Source organism: Neopelma chrysocephalum, unplaced genomic scaffold, assembly GCF_003984885.1.
Source record: "Neopelma chrysocephalum unplaced genomic scaffold, ASM398488v2 Primary Assembly neopelma1_42b, whole genome shotgun sequence".
NCBI classification, from domain to species: Eukaryota; Metazoa; Chordata; class Aves; order Passeriformes; family Pipridae; genus Neopelma; species Neopelma chrysocephalum.
Window position 1 is genome coordinate 8,017,791 of NW_020897701.1, and position 12,312 is coordinate 8,030,102.

At 42.5% G+C, this 12,312-nt stretch overlaps 1 protein-coding gene across 3 annotated transcripts in view; it reads left to right on the plus strand.

Annotated features, from left to right (window-relative positions):
• The first annotated feature begins 104 nt into the window (after positions 1-104).
• Positions 105-12,312, plus strand: part of PPP3CA (protein phosphatase 3 catalytic subunit alpha) — a 184,629-nt gene continuing 172,421 nt past the window's right edge. For all 3 annotated transcript variants that reach the window (XM_027677139.1, XM_027677140.1, XM_027677141.1), the window contains exon 1: positions 105-722. In XM_027677139.1, coding sequence (XP_027532940.1) covers positions 665-722 — 58 coding nt within the window. In that variant the 5' untranslated portion in view covers positions 105-664. The remainder of the gene's footprint in view (positions 723-12,312) is intronic.

Below are 12,312 nucleotides of genomic sequence, written 5' to 3' on the forward strand. Positions count from 1 at the left end.
CGGCTGACAGTGAGTGACAGCGCCGCGGCGGCCAATGGGGGCGCGCGGGAGCGGGAGCCTGGCGGGCGGGGCCGGGCGGCGCGCGGGGGCTGCGCGGCGGAGCGTTGGCAGCGGCGCGGGGCCGCGGCCGGTGTCGGAGCGAGCCGGGGGACAGACCCTGCGGGGGGCGCCGGGCAAGACACGGGTCCGCATCCCTGTCCGGTGCGGCGGCGGCGGTGGTGGCGGCAGGAGGAGCCGGAGCGGCGCGCCGCGGAGGAAGGAAGCGCAGGGCTGGCCGCTGCGTGTGCAACCTGGCTGTTCCTGCTGCCCGCGTCCACTCGCGGCTTTTCCTGCCGGCGCTGCCTGACAGCCGCCCCGCCGCGGGTGTTGTCGCCGGGGTCTTTGGCGGGGGGGGGAAGAGCGAGCCGTCCTACACAGCCCGGAGGCGTGATTGAAAGCGAGCAATAATTAACTGGAGGAGGAAGAGGAGGACGGGGGTGGAGGAAGACGAAGGAGGAAGGCACCGCGCGGCAGAGCCCAGCCGAGCCAGCGAGCGGCGGCGGGACGCGGCAACTTCGGCCGCAGCGGAGGAGCCGGAGCCGTGACCGCAGCGGCGGCCGCCGCCTCAGCCCGCGCCTGCCCTGCCCGAGGGGGGAGAGCCTCGCCGCCTCCCCGGCCGCCGGACATGTCGGAGCATAAGGCCGTTGATCCCAAGTTATCGACGACGGACAGGGTGGTGAAAGGTGGGTGCTGCGCCCCGGCCGCCCTTTCGGCCGGGTCGTCCCGCTGGGGTCGCGTCCGTGCTCGCCGTTCCCGCCCCGGGCAGGTACCGCGGGGCTGCGGCCGGCGCGGCCGCAGCAAGCGGTGGGCTCGGCCCGGGGGCTTGCGCCGGGCCCCAGTGGAGGGTTTGCGGCTTCCCTCGCCTGCCCGCCCGGCGCTACATTGCAGCATTTCCCCCCCTTCCTCCCCCCCGCCGCCTCCCCCTCTCCGCCTTGAAGGCGCTGCACAGGGCTGGCGTGAGAGAGAGGGGGAGCCCCAGCTTCCTCCCCCGCCCCGGTGCCTGGGGGAGAGGGGGGCAGGGCTCGGCTCCCTCCCCCAGCCCGCCGGCTCCTCCGGGCATCCCCCCTTCCTCCACCTCCTCCTTCTCCGGGCTGCGCTCCGCGGAGCCCCCCCCCCAGGCTGCGCCGCCGCTTGTCACTGCCGTGCTGCTCCCCGCATGTAGCGAGGATGCCTGGAAACCTCCCCGCGCCAGCAGCCGGGGCTCCGCTCCCCCACGGAGCGCCGCTGCGGGGGGACCGGCCGCGCCGCCCGGCTGCCCCGTCCCCCCGCTCCCCGCAGGGCCGCCCCCGCGGCACCCGCGACGGGGATGCCGGGCGGGAGGGGCGGGCCGTGGGCGCGGGCCGTGGGCGCTGTGAGAGGCGGCGAAGGCTGCTTCCTCCTCCTCCTCCATCGCCGTCTCCTGCTGACGGCCCGGCCTGCGTGGATGTGAAGTTATCCCGCGGGCGTAGCGTGGCCGTGCTCCCGCGTGTGCTTGCAGATGTGCGTGGGGGTGCTCGGCACAAACGCGCATCGGCTCCATGATTTTTGCTCTGTTTCGAAGATGTGCGTGTGCTGCCAGCCTCGGCCGTATAAACAAATTAGAGTTTGGGTTAACAACACACTGTGCCCTGCAGTACACACGAAGGTCTGTCTTCCTGGGGTAGTGCCTAATTTAAATTGCACTTGTGCATTTCTTAGTATGTATGGAGTGCATGTGTATTTAGTGGTCTGGGGTTTTTTGTGTGTTTGTGGATTGGGTTCTTTTTGTTTGGTTGTTTTTTTCCTCCTTTCTACACTGGTCACATAGCTGGATGCACCTGGCTATGGTATATTTCATCCTGTTAGGTTATAACCCGTATACCCGTATACCAGTACCGAGTGTTAGGGTGCACAGCACAAATCCTAGGTGCAGTATGCATCTGTACACATCCCGGGAGGCAAGAAATGGAAATGGCCTTGAAATATATACACTTCTGTATTTACATGAGTGTATACCAAAATTAAGCACTCAATGTAAATGTTATTTGGAAAGATGTGTTGTTTATGTTTGTGTTTATATTTACTCTTACCTCCTTAAGCCTTTTGCCCTTTTACTTCATTTTATTCTCCTCCAAAGGAAATTGTGGATCTTCAAATGGTGTAAGAAACATAAGTACAAGAATTTTTTTAGAATCACTTGGAAATTCACCTTTGCCTTTTGATATCTGGAATATTTACTGTTTAAGTAGTTAGTTTTATATCACACCAAGAGCAGGCTTTAGAAGCCTGAGACTGCTATGTTTAGCTGATTCTTCTGTAGAAACAACAAATGACCATCCTGTTGGGAGGACTTCTTCATGATTATGGGATGCCTAATTTTTTTTTTTTAATTTCCTTAATCTGCTGTGGTCCTAACACATGACCAAATGGCCTGATCTTTGCTATGGCAGAACTTCCTTTGGCTTATGTTGGTGTTCATTCGGAGTAGGAATTATCTCAATATTTATAAAACCCTCAGTGGTTTCAGAGCATCTTAATTATTTTGCCAGCAGTTGCTCTTTGCATTTTTCACACATGTAAACATCTCAAACATCTAAAAAGAGTATTTCTAAAACTTAGCAGAATGCATAGTTAGATATTTTCATAATGTACCTAAAACAGAAGCCGATTTTGTTAAACTGAGTTAAAGTCTTGAACAAAAAGAACAGAACGTACATGCTGCTTGGGTGTCTATCTCCCCTGGTAACTGTTCTTTCATAATATGAGTGTTTCAGTGGAGATGTGAAGATTTGTTTAACTGGTTCAGCCCTCTATTAAATAGTGAAATCCCTTTAAGGTCTTAAAATAGCATCTGAAGACACTAGTACACAGTAAACTGATTCTTAATAGGATTATTCTTTGCTGCATCATAGACACTTCACACTGCCTTCATATAGACAGTAGGGAAATCTACTGAGAAAATTGGTGGTAACAGAGCTAGGAAAAGATCACTTTGCTGCATCTATCCTATAGGACAGTACCTTCTTAAGACGAACAACTGAAATAGACTTGCAAAGTTAAAGGAATCAAGTATAATTAAAAAAAGGCACCTTGTAAACACCTGTGGAAGTAGTTGGAGAGTCTTGTTTTTATAATGTCAGATATTCTGATATTGCTAAGATATAACCTGATAAAACAACTTTTCATTTATGTTAGAATATCACATAAAACCTTGCTTGAAAAGGAAGTGCTTTTAATGTATACTCTAGATTAAATTTTTTCTTCTGTTTGCATGTGTGTGGGGTTTTTTGCTTGTTTTTATTACGTTGATATTTTTAAAAAACGCTTTCTAATGTTCGTGCATGGCAGGAGATGTCTCCTTCTAAGAGTAATTCTGGGCTGGCTGGTGAAAATCCTGGCTTGGCACTGTTACGTAACAGTGGGACGGGCTTGGGGGGGGTTACGGTTGCAGCAGCTTTGTGCAGATTGCTCGTGGCTGAGAGCTGCTTCTTCGAGGGGTTACTGTGTTTTTTTTTTTGTTTGTTTGTTTTGTTTGTTTGTTTGTTTCTCATGCTTAAAATGCTCAAATATACTGAAAAGCAGGGAATTTCCATAGGCAAGGACTTCCTCTCACACTTGTTTTGCTTTGCTTATTGAATCATCTGAACTGTGCTTAAACTGATTTGACTCAAAAATAAAACGTGCTTTGGGAGGAGGGGAAAAAGGCTTAGGAGCCCCTCATGTTTACAACGTCCTGGTTTCTTCCCAACCTCTGTTAGGCGGACCTGACACTGTTGTGTAATGAGCAGTGTCAAGAAGAAATTCAAGTTTGTGTATATTGTTAAGTTTTCAGAAGCAAATTAATTGTTGTTAAAATTGACAAAATCATCTGTTTTGTTGAACTAATCCAGAATTGAGTGAATCCAGAGGATGCACTTATGGTTATGGCTTGAGAGGTACTTTTTTGATTTACCCTTGTGCTCTCCTTAAAATGGTACGTATGTTGTGATGCAAATTAGACAATTCACCTTAACTCTTGGACTTTTGTGATTCTGTAGAGGAGCAACCCTTTGGTCTGTTGACTGCAAATACCATAACTTGTATGTTCAGGTATTTTCAGAAGTTTGTTGGATCGAGGCTCAGGACAACATACTGTTGCAGGATATGCTGACTTGATGTACTTAAGAAGTTCCTTGCCTTTTTGTTAGAGGTATGATGCAGCTTTCACCTCAACAGAGCTGTCTTTAAGTTCTTGTTCTCCTTCAGGACTGAGCTACTCCTTATCCATGCTGCTTCTAACTCCTGAGGCTTGCCAGTCAGAGTATGGGCTTGGTTGTTCTTGTGAAGGTAGGAATACCTGTCCAGGAAAAACTGGACTGAGGATACTAGCTCATTCCTCATGGGTCACATAACAGCTGCCTGATGTCAACAGCTTTTGGTCACTACTGACATTGGCAAGATTTGAGCCCCAGCGACGTGGAAGAAAAAGCCATGTATCATGTTACTTGACCTCCTCACAGTAGTTAGTGTTGCTTTACTGCCTCCTAGAAATACTGCTCTAAAGCAGAGAATCCTATGTAAAAAACTTAGAAAGTCAACTGGAGTAGTCATACAAAGAAGTGAAGTCAGTATTTCTTGGAAATCTTGCTGTTAGCAAGGACAGTGATTGTTTTTCTTTTTGGGGGCAGGTCGGCTGTTTCTGTTTTTTGCTGGGTTTTTTGTTTGTTTGTTTGTTTTGTTGTGTGTTTTTTTTCTTAGAAGGAAAGCGGAGTTTTAATGAAGTCATTCCATCTCAGCTGTTTAGATGGGCTGCAGCCATGGCTTGTGAACCTTGGTGTTGGCAGTGTCCTTTCCTCTTGTGCTTTGCGTGCCAAGGTGTACACAGTTATACCAACAATTGATAGCATACAATAAAACTAGACACCAGTCTCTGCTGTCTCTGAATTTCAAACTGTCATTGTTAATGTTCTTCTAATGTGCAGGCTGACAGTTGTTTGTAATATTGATCGTGAGCTGGCATTCATATTATATGTTTGCCATCAGTGTTAATTTCAGATTTGTGAAAGGTAAAATTGCTGTCAATAATGGAAACTCTACACTTCATTGCTAATTCCCATTAGTCCAGGGAGACTTGTGTGTACTCGCCAAAGGTTTGTGCTCCAGGCTGGAATCCAGCATTGGTGAATTGCAGAAGTCTGCAATTGCAGAGAATTGCAGAGAGACAAACTCTGTGAATCAAGTTCAATTTTTCCAGCATAGATGTGTCCTGCAAGTGCTGGGCCGCTCTTTAGTGGTTTTTGAGTAATTGTGTGATGACTTGAATGTCGGTAGTGCTGGTGAATTTGGTATGTATTTTGGTGTAAATTTGAGTAAATGGTGATGTGCCTGGCTTTCGAGGGTGCTGAAGTTTCAGTATCTACCTGGTCCTCATGAAGAAAAAGGGAGTTGCTTTGTAGCTGTAACTATTGGCATAGGAAACTGACTTCATTTTTCTTTTAATTAATTTATCCTTTTAGTACTTAGGAATGTACTTGCTTGCTTTGAAAAAGCCTGCATCTGGTTTTAAGGAGTGTTATTAACTAGAGAATCCACCTTCAGTTACACCAGAAAGGTGACACTGGTACAGCTGGGGATTATCTGCTCTCCTCCATCCACTTTTACCTTCATTTGAAGGAATGGGTGTACATCCACCTCAGCATTGGTAACTGTAGTTGCAGATTCCCTGGTACCTTCATGAAGCAAGCTGTGTGAGAGCAGCAAACAACTGAATATACTTGCATAGACTTTATGGTTGTTTAGGAAAGAAAACAAGGTTGGTGTGTTACTTGATATTTTTTTCTATATGTAACTGCCTTGTTCTTATCTTGTGGTCAAAACTTCAGTTAATATTTGAAAGACTAGTGGATTCTGTCAACTGGATACCTCTTGGATATTGCAGTGTTGGTAGGTTTTACACTGTGTAAACCTGTATGTGTGTGTGACAGGTGTATAACACTTGTGAAGGATTATGGTGCTGAGAAACTGAAACAAAGCCAAAGTGCTTGACAACTCTGTGTAATAAAGCTGGTGATTTATTTTGATTTATGAACTCAACCGCGCCTCTTAGTCATCAAGATCATTTTGTAAATAAGCCCTTTAGTGAAACAGGTCTTCTGCTATATAGGTATAGGGGGAAAATGTGCTCACACTGAAGGGTGCCTTTCTTATGTAGCTATTGCTGCACTGCATAGTTGGTAGGCTTTTCTCGTACTCTGTCTGATGAGAGTGGCGTGCTGAATATGCTGAGTCTCAGGACTGATACGAGATGAACAAAATTGCCCTGTTTATATGTTAAAAACCTTTTGTATACTTCTGAATTCCACTTTGGCTAAAGCTATCTTCTGTTGCCTGCTCTTTTTGACTGAGCCTAGCAAGGGAGCTGGTGCTTTTGATACCACTAGTGGTGATGAGAATCTTGAAAGAGGAGTACATACCGGATAATATCAGCATTTTACTTCATTGGAAAATATAAGCCAGTTGAGATAATTTTCCATAGGAGGGATGTTGTATAGAACAGTTGTTTTTTCTCTGCTATCCATTCCCAAATTGAATGGTATTTACTTTCATCACATATATTCCTCTTAGAGATGATAGTTGCATGGTTTTGCTTGTGTTTCTCTGCAGGTTGTGGCAGGAAGATCAATTACAAAATATATTTACTGTTGATTATGTAACTTGATATTTTAAATTATCTTTTTGTAGTTCCATGACTTCTAGAACTCAGCACATTCTTTCTGCCTGGTATTTCTAAAGGGATTTTCTATCAAAAGTAATTTTGGGTAATGTCAATGAATAAATAAGTACCTGTAGCTTGGATCTTCTTTCCTTTTTTCCTCTGATTTTTCTGTTTTGCTGAGTGGCTTGTACTTAAATGTACAAAATCAGGACTATAATTTAAATTTGGTGCTCCTTTTAAATATGAATATTAATTTGTCTGAGGCTTCTCAGTGATGTTGAAGCAGCACATAGGGGGGGATAGTTTGTTCTTTATAGCTTCAAGGAATGTTAAGAAAAATACTTCCTTAAGAGTATTTTAAGATAGAGAGATACCGCTTAACGCTTACTGTAAGTATGCCATAAAAGAAGCCACAAGTTTCTGAAGTAAAAGCCACTTCAAATCATCTTCATAAAAAGGTGTCTTCTTATATTCTTTTGTATGTGGTTTCATGAGTCAAATGCAAGCTATGATTTCACAATGGTTCTTCAGCTGAATACTAAAATAATTTCCTGTTCTGATAATCAGTCATATACCTTGACTTTCCCCCATAAAAGATCATTTTATGGATACTCAGTGGTTGTAGAAAATATCATCCCAGTTTTGAAAAATGTTGTAGTGTATGTGCAGCCTAGTTCACGTAAGTTGAGTGGTCTGCCACTCAGGTTGTAGATTCAGATGTATAACTGCTGGAGGTAGTATTCCAGGTACATACTTGTTGTTTTCCTATAATTACTGAGTAAATTTTCCTTTTAAAGGTAAAAGTCTGAACCAGTTATTCTTACCCTACTTACTCCTTCCCCAGAGCGTTGCCACTGTTGAAATAACACCTCCAGAGTAGTACCTCCTTGACACTCATCTTTGTGCATTTTAAACTGACTGATATCTTTATAAGAGAAATTAGGCACGGTAACACTGATATGGCAACACTATTGTATGAGGAGAAGATGACTGTCTTAGATGATGCCAGCATCATCTCTAACTAATTTCCAGCTAATACTGTTTATGTTTGGAGCTGGAGAGGAGGAGGAGCAAAGTGGATAACAAAAGTGGTGGCTTTAGTTGGAAGTTAGTTCCTGTGTGTCTGTGCTTGTGCATGTGCTTAAGGTGTAGATGGCATCCTTTCCTTTTAGGATGTACTTAATGATTTTATGAAAAGATTTAGTTTGAGAATTATGTACAACTGAAACTTCTTTCTACTTTGTGCTATACTGAACTTCTTTTACAGCTTTTCAGCGAGTTGTTTTTTTTAATGCTTTCTCCCTCTCTTATTTCAGTATACCCTTTCTTTTCCTGTCTATTCTTGTCCTGTATTTCTGCAAACTCTTGTCTCCTTATTGCTCTCATGCTTTTTACTAGATGTGTCAAGCTACTTAAGTGCTTCCTGGTAGATTTGGATAATGTGGATGGGTGTACCTAATGTAAGAGGTTCACTGAACACCTTGTCTTTCCTTTAGTGCATCTGTAGGTGCCTGGAGAAGCCCATGAGAATAGGGGAAGTATATTTTGCCTTTTCTCAGACTTCTATTGTAACTCTGCAGCCAGCTGCTGACTCTGTAGTTTTCAGTGAATAGCTCCACTGTCAGCGTGCTGCTCAAGCTCTACCCAGCTTGTAACAGAAGGATGTCTCTATTTTGCAGTTCAGCTGCTGCCTGTAGGTTTCTTAGTGGTAATGTTGAAAACTCATAGTGAGACTGTTAGTTTTAACTCACATAGTTTGCAAAAAGCTCTTAGAGCTAGCATAGACACCTGTGTTTTTTGGTTAACGTGAAAGGGAGGTGGTATAAGCACTTATGCTTTGGTGTCTTTGTAATCAGACACAGAAATTAGTTAGCAATGAAAGGTAAGATTTGGTCAAGTTGGTAATACTTAAACCCCTGAAGTTCACCACAGATGAGTGAATTTTAAACCCCCCACCATAAACTTTAGGCATAAAAGATACAGAACCTGGTCTGCATGGAGACAGTACGAAATCTTTGTGGAAAACAGAAGAAAAAAAATGCTAAAAATGGTTGTATTAAATCTTCCAGTAGTAATAGCTATTTTTTCATCTTTCAGATAGGCATATATGGTGGCTTACTAAAATTAAGCTTTCAAAATCAAAAACTGCTGTAATGGGATTAAACATGTACCGATGGAGATGAGTATTGATACAACTATGCCAGTATTCTACACCTTGTTATTTTTCTCCATCCCATCTTTTAGGGGCATTCAGAATTTTTTTGCATCAGATTCCTCTTGGCCAAAATACTTGTTTTGAGTTCTCTTGACTGTTGCACATTGTAGAACTGATGGAGTGAAGCAAAAAAATATAGCTAACTTGCTGTGGAGCAAATTCTGCTATAGTGTTGGCTCTAATACTGGCTAATTGTACAGAAGTATCAAGCCTGCACAATGTTGCCAAAAGAAAGGAAGTGCACTTTGAACTTCTGATTGGAATGGTGAAAATAACATGCGTTAATAATGGGTTGTGCAGATGTGATGCTGCAGACAGTCATTTAACACTCACTCTGGGCATTGTTTGATAGGCTTAATTAATAGAATCCAAACTACAGGTTTTTGGCCTAATTTAGTGTGTGATTAGATTTTTATTTTTAATTTAGACTTCTGTGAGTGTCTTTGAAGGTAGGTTGTATGACTTTACGTTTTGTTTTTTTTTATTTGCTGATAGTGACAAGTCAGAAACTGTATGGCTGAATAAAGCAAAGTTTCAGAGTTGTTCATGTTTTGCAGTAACCATCATTTGGAAGGAAATCCTTTGCAGTCTAGTTACATGGTCCTAAGTGAGGGAAAGAGGATTAGCTTCTAACGTGTTATCCATTGCTGTGTTTGGTTATAACCACACATTTAACAATTATTTCTGTCTTTCTTTGATTAAGGAAGCTTCATTTCTATTGTTCTTTTGTTGTGGCTGTGTTTGTTTCTTGTTATCGAGTCCCAGGTTGGTGCCTGTGGTAATGGATGTATGCGGTGTATTTTTGGGTGGTAGTCTTTCTGAAGTATTTGGAATTCCTCTGGAAGTGTTTTTGTGTCCTAAAGTGGAGAAGCTGATAAACTGAATGCTAGGTTTTTTTCATGAATCAGCAATTCTTGGCAACTAGGGGAAAAAAAATAAAGCAGTTCAGGAGCTTGTGATTTCTTTCTGGTCTATAGCCCTGTATGGGTGATTTTGGAAGGGAAGACACATGGCTAGAGAGGAACCTATACTCTTCCATTTTCTTGAGAAATGACATGAAATTACTTGAAATAGTATGTTTCAGGTTCTGTGGAGATTCTATGTGGGAATACGTGCTTTCCTCTAGCTTTTTCTCCATCTGTCGAGAAGTAATGCTCCAGTAGAGAGAGTTGTATCTGAAAATTCTTTCTGCATCTCTGTATATGGGGATTTCTATTTTAACCTTTTCTTTGCATTTGAGTCTTCATGAAAAATCTGATTTGGTTCATACATAATACAGTTAACAAAACAATTAAAAGCTTCTAGATGGGGAAGCCAAACCCTGTTATTGGCTCCAGAGAAGGGATGTTTCATCATCCTCTTTGAACTTGAGATACTTTTAGTCAGCACACCTCTTGTCAACAAAAAATTTAGGATTTATTGGCTGAATTCTGTTTTTATTACTGAAAAAGACAATTTTGATAATTTAATACCTTTTATTTGCCATGATTTTTTAAGCAGTTGAACATAATTGACAATTTGAACACAGAACCATTCATAAAAAATCCTTCCCTGTCCTCTCAAAACACAGAAAACCAACCCAGGAACAGAAATTTTTAAAAAAATCAAACAGAATTTAAATAGTTTTTTAGTCTCTTTTCCATGATGCTTGCCAAGTTTCAGTTTGATATAGATTACAATGGTCATACTGTGTTACAATCTTTGAAAAAGTGCAACTGGTCATTAGCTGCAATGACATGAACAGCTGTAGTATTTTATGACAACAGCTGGGAACAATCTAGTTCTCTTCAATAACTTTCTTTTGTTGTTCTTTCATGCCATTTTTAAAATGAGAAGGCAAGATTATTGTATTTGTTCTCTATTTTACACCAGGGATTTCTTCAGAGGCAGTGGTGGCAATTAGGTATCAAAATATGGCATTGCTGTTTGTGACTTGGAACATTTCCCTCTGCAGGACCTGTTTCATAACCCGCTGAAATCTGCAGGAGTTGGAGTATTTTCATTAACTTGAGTAAACTGTGAATCAAGTTGTCATCCTAGGATTTCTTATTTTGGCCTTCCTTTTCAATGCATGATTTCTCTTTGGTTTAAACTGCTTTGTTATATCTGATCTTATGCAGCCTAGGACAGTACAGCATTAGCTCTCATTGTAAGACTGAGCTAAGTGCCTTTCTACTTTGTGATGCTCTCATGTACCAAGTGAGAAGGGACTTGTCTGCTTGTGAGTGGGTAGTTTGCTAAGAAATAGTTTGCCATTCTGTTGCTGTGTAGTCTAAAATGTTTTCTGTGTATGTGCGTATGGTTGCTTTTTATCATTGGAAAAACAAGTAGAAGGCTTTATTACGTGTACGTTTTTCCTGTGTCCCTTTACAAAGGAGTTTTATTCAGTAATGAACACATTCGGGTCACCTTAAATAAAACTTATTTCTATAAATTTTAGATATATAAATTTATATGTTTTAACTTATTTTTCTGGTATAATAGAGTAAGTCTTAATATTAAAATCACACAGGTAGTACTAAAGATGTACATACCAGATCTGTGTGGGAACATTATTTTCTTGCTTGAGAAACTTTCTATTCCATGTCACAGAAGTGGTGGCGTCTGTGACTACTAGAGGGGAGCCTAATGGCATAATGAGGTATATTAGGCCTACAGATGGGGAGTTTGGGAAGAAGAGATGAAGAGCACAGTAGGCAAGGGCATGTGTTTTCAGTGCAGTGAAGTGTTACTTAGGGAATCCTGTCTAGTTTAGAAATCCAAAGCAAAGAGCTGCTTTGAGAGTACTTTGCCTAATGAGTTCTCTTGGGTCAGGTGAGTATCTTGGAGGTGTCTGTGCAGCAGGGCAGGAAGCTGTGCAGTAGCTACTAGGGAGCTTGACTCTCAACAAGCATAGAACTGGCAAAGGCAGTTGGTGAAATTTTTAGTTACTCGTGTACTCTGTGTATATAACCCTAAGTTAGGTTTAGATTATCAGATAATGAGCTTTCTGCATCTTTAAGGGAAATTTCCGGAGAAAAAGTGCTTATAGTTTCTGTTAACTGTAACAACTTCTAAGCTGTTTGTCCTTGCTTTATCAGTAACAAGGAGGGGAAAATCCCTTTTAAGATGCTGTCTTTTGAGCATCCTGAGATAAGGTTGCTTTTGGCAGACAGAGGAAAAGAGTGAACTCAAAAAACCCCATACTTGTACTACAAAAGGGGAAGAACCTGAATTTATTTCAGTTGAGAGATCAGTTTTAGCTTCTGGGCTGTTGACTACCTTATCAGGTGAGTTGGGTTTTTTTTCCATTATAGTTTAATTTTTTGCTTTCCACTTCACTGGAGAAATAGTGTATCCTTAATTTTTATGAATAGTGTGTCGAAGTAATTTTCTTAATCACTCTCAATGAAAAGGCATGAGCTCT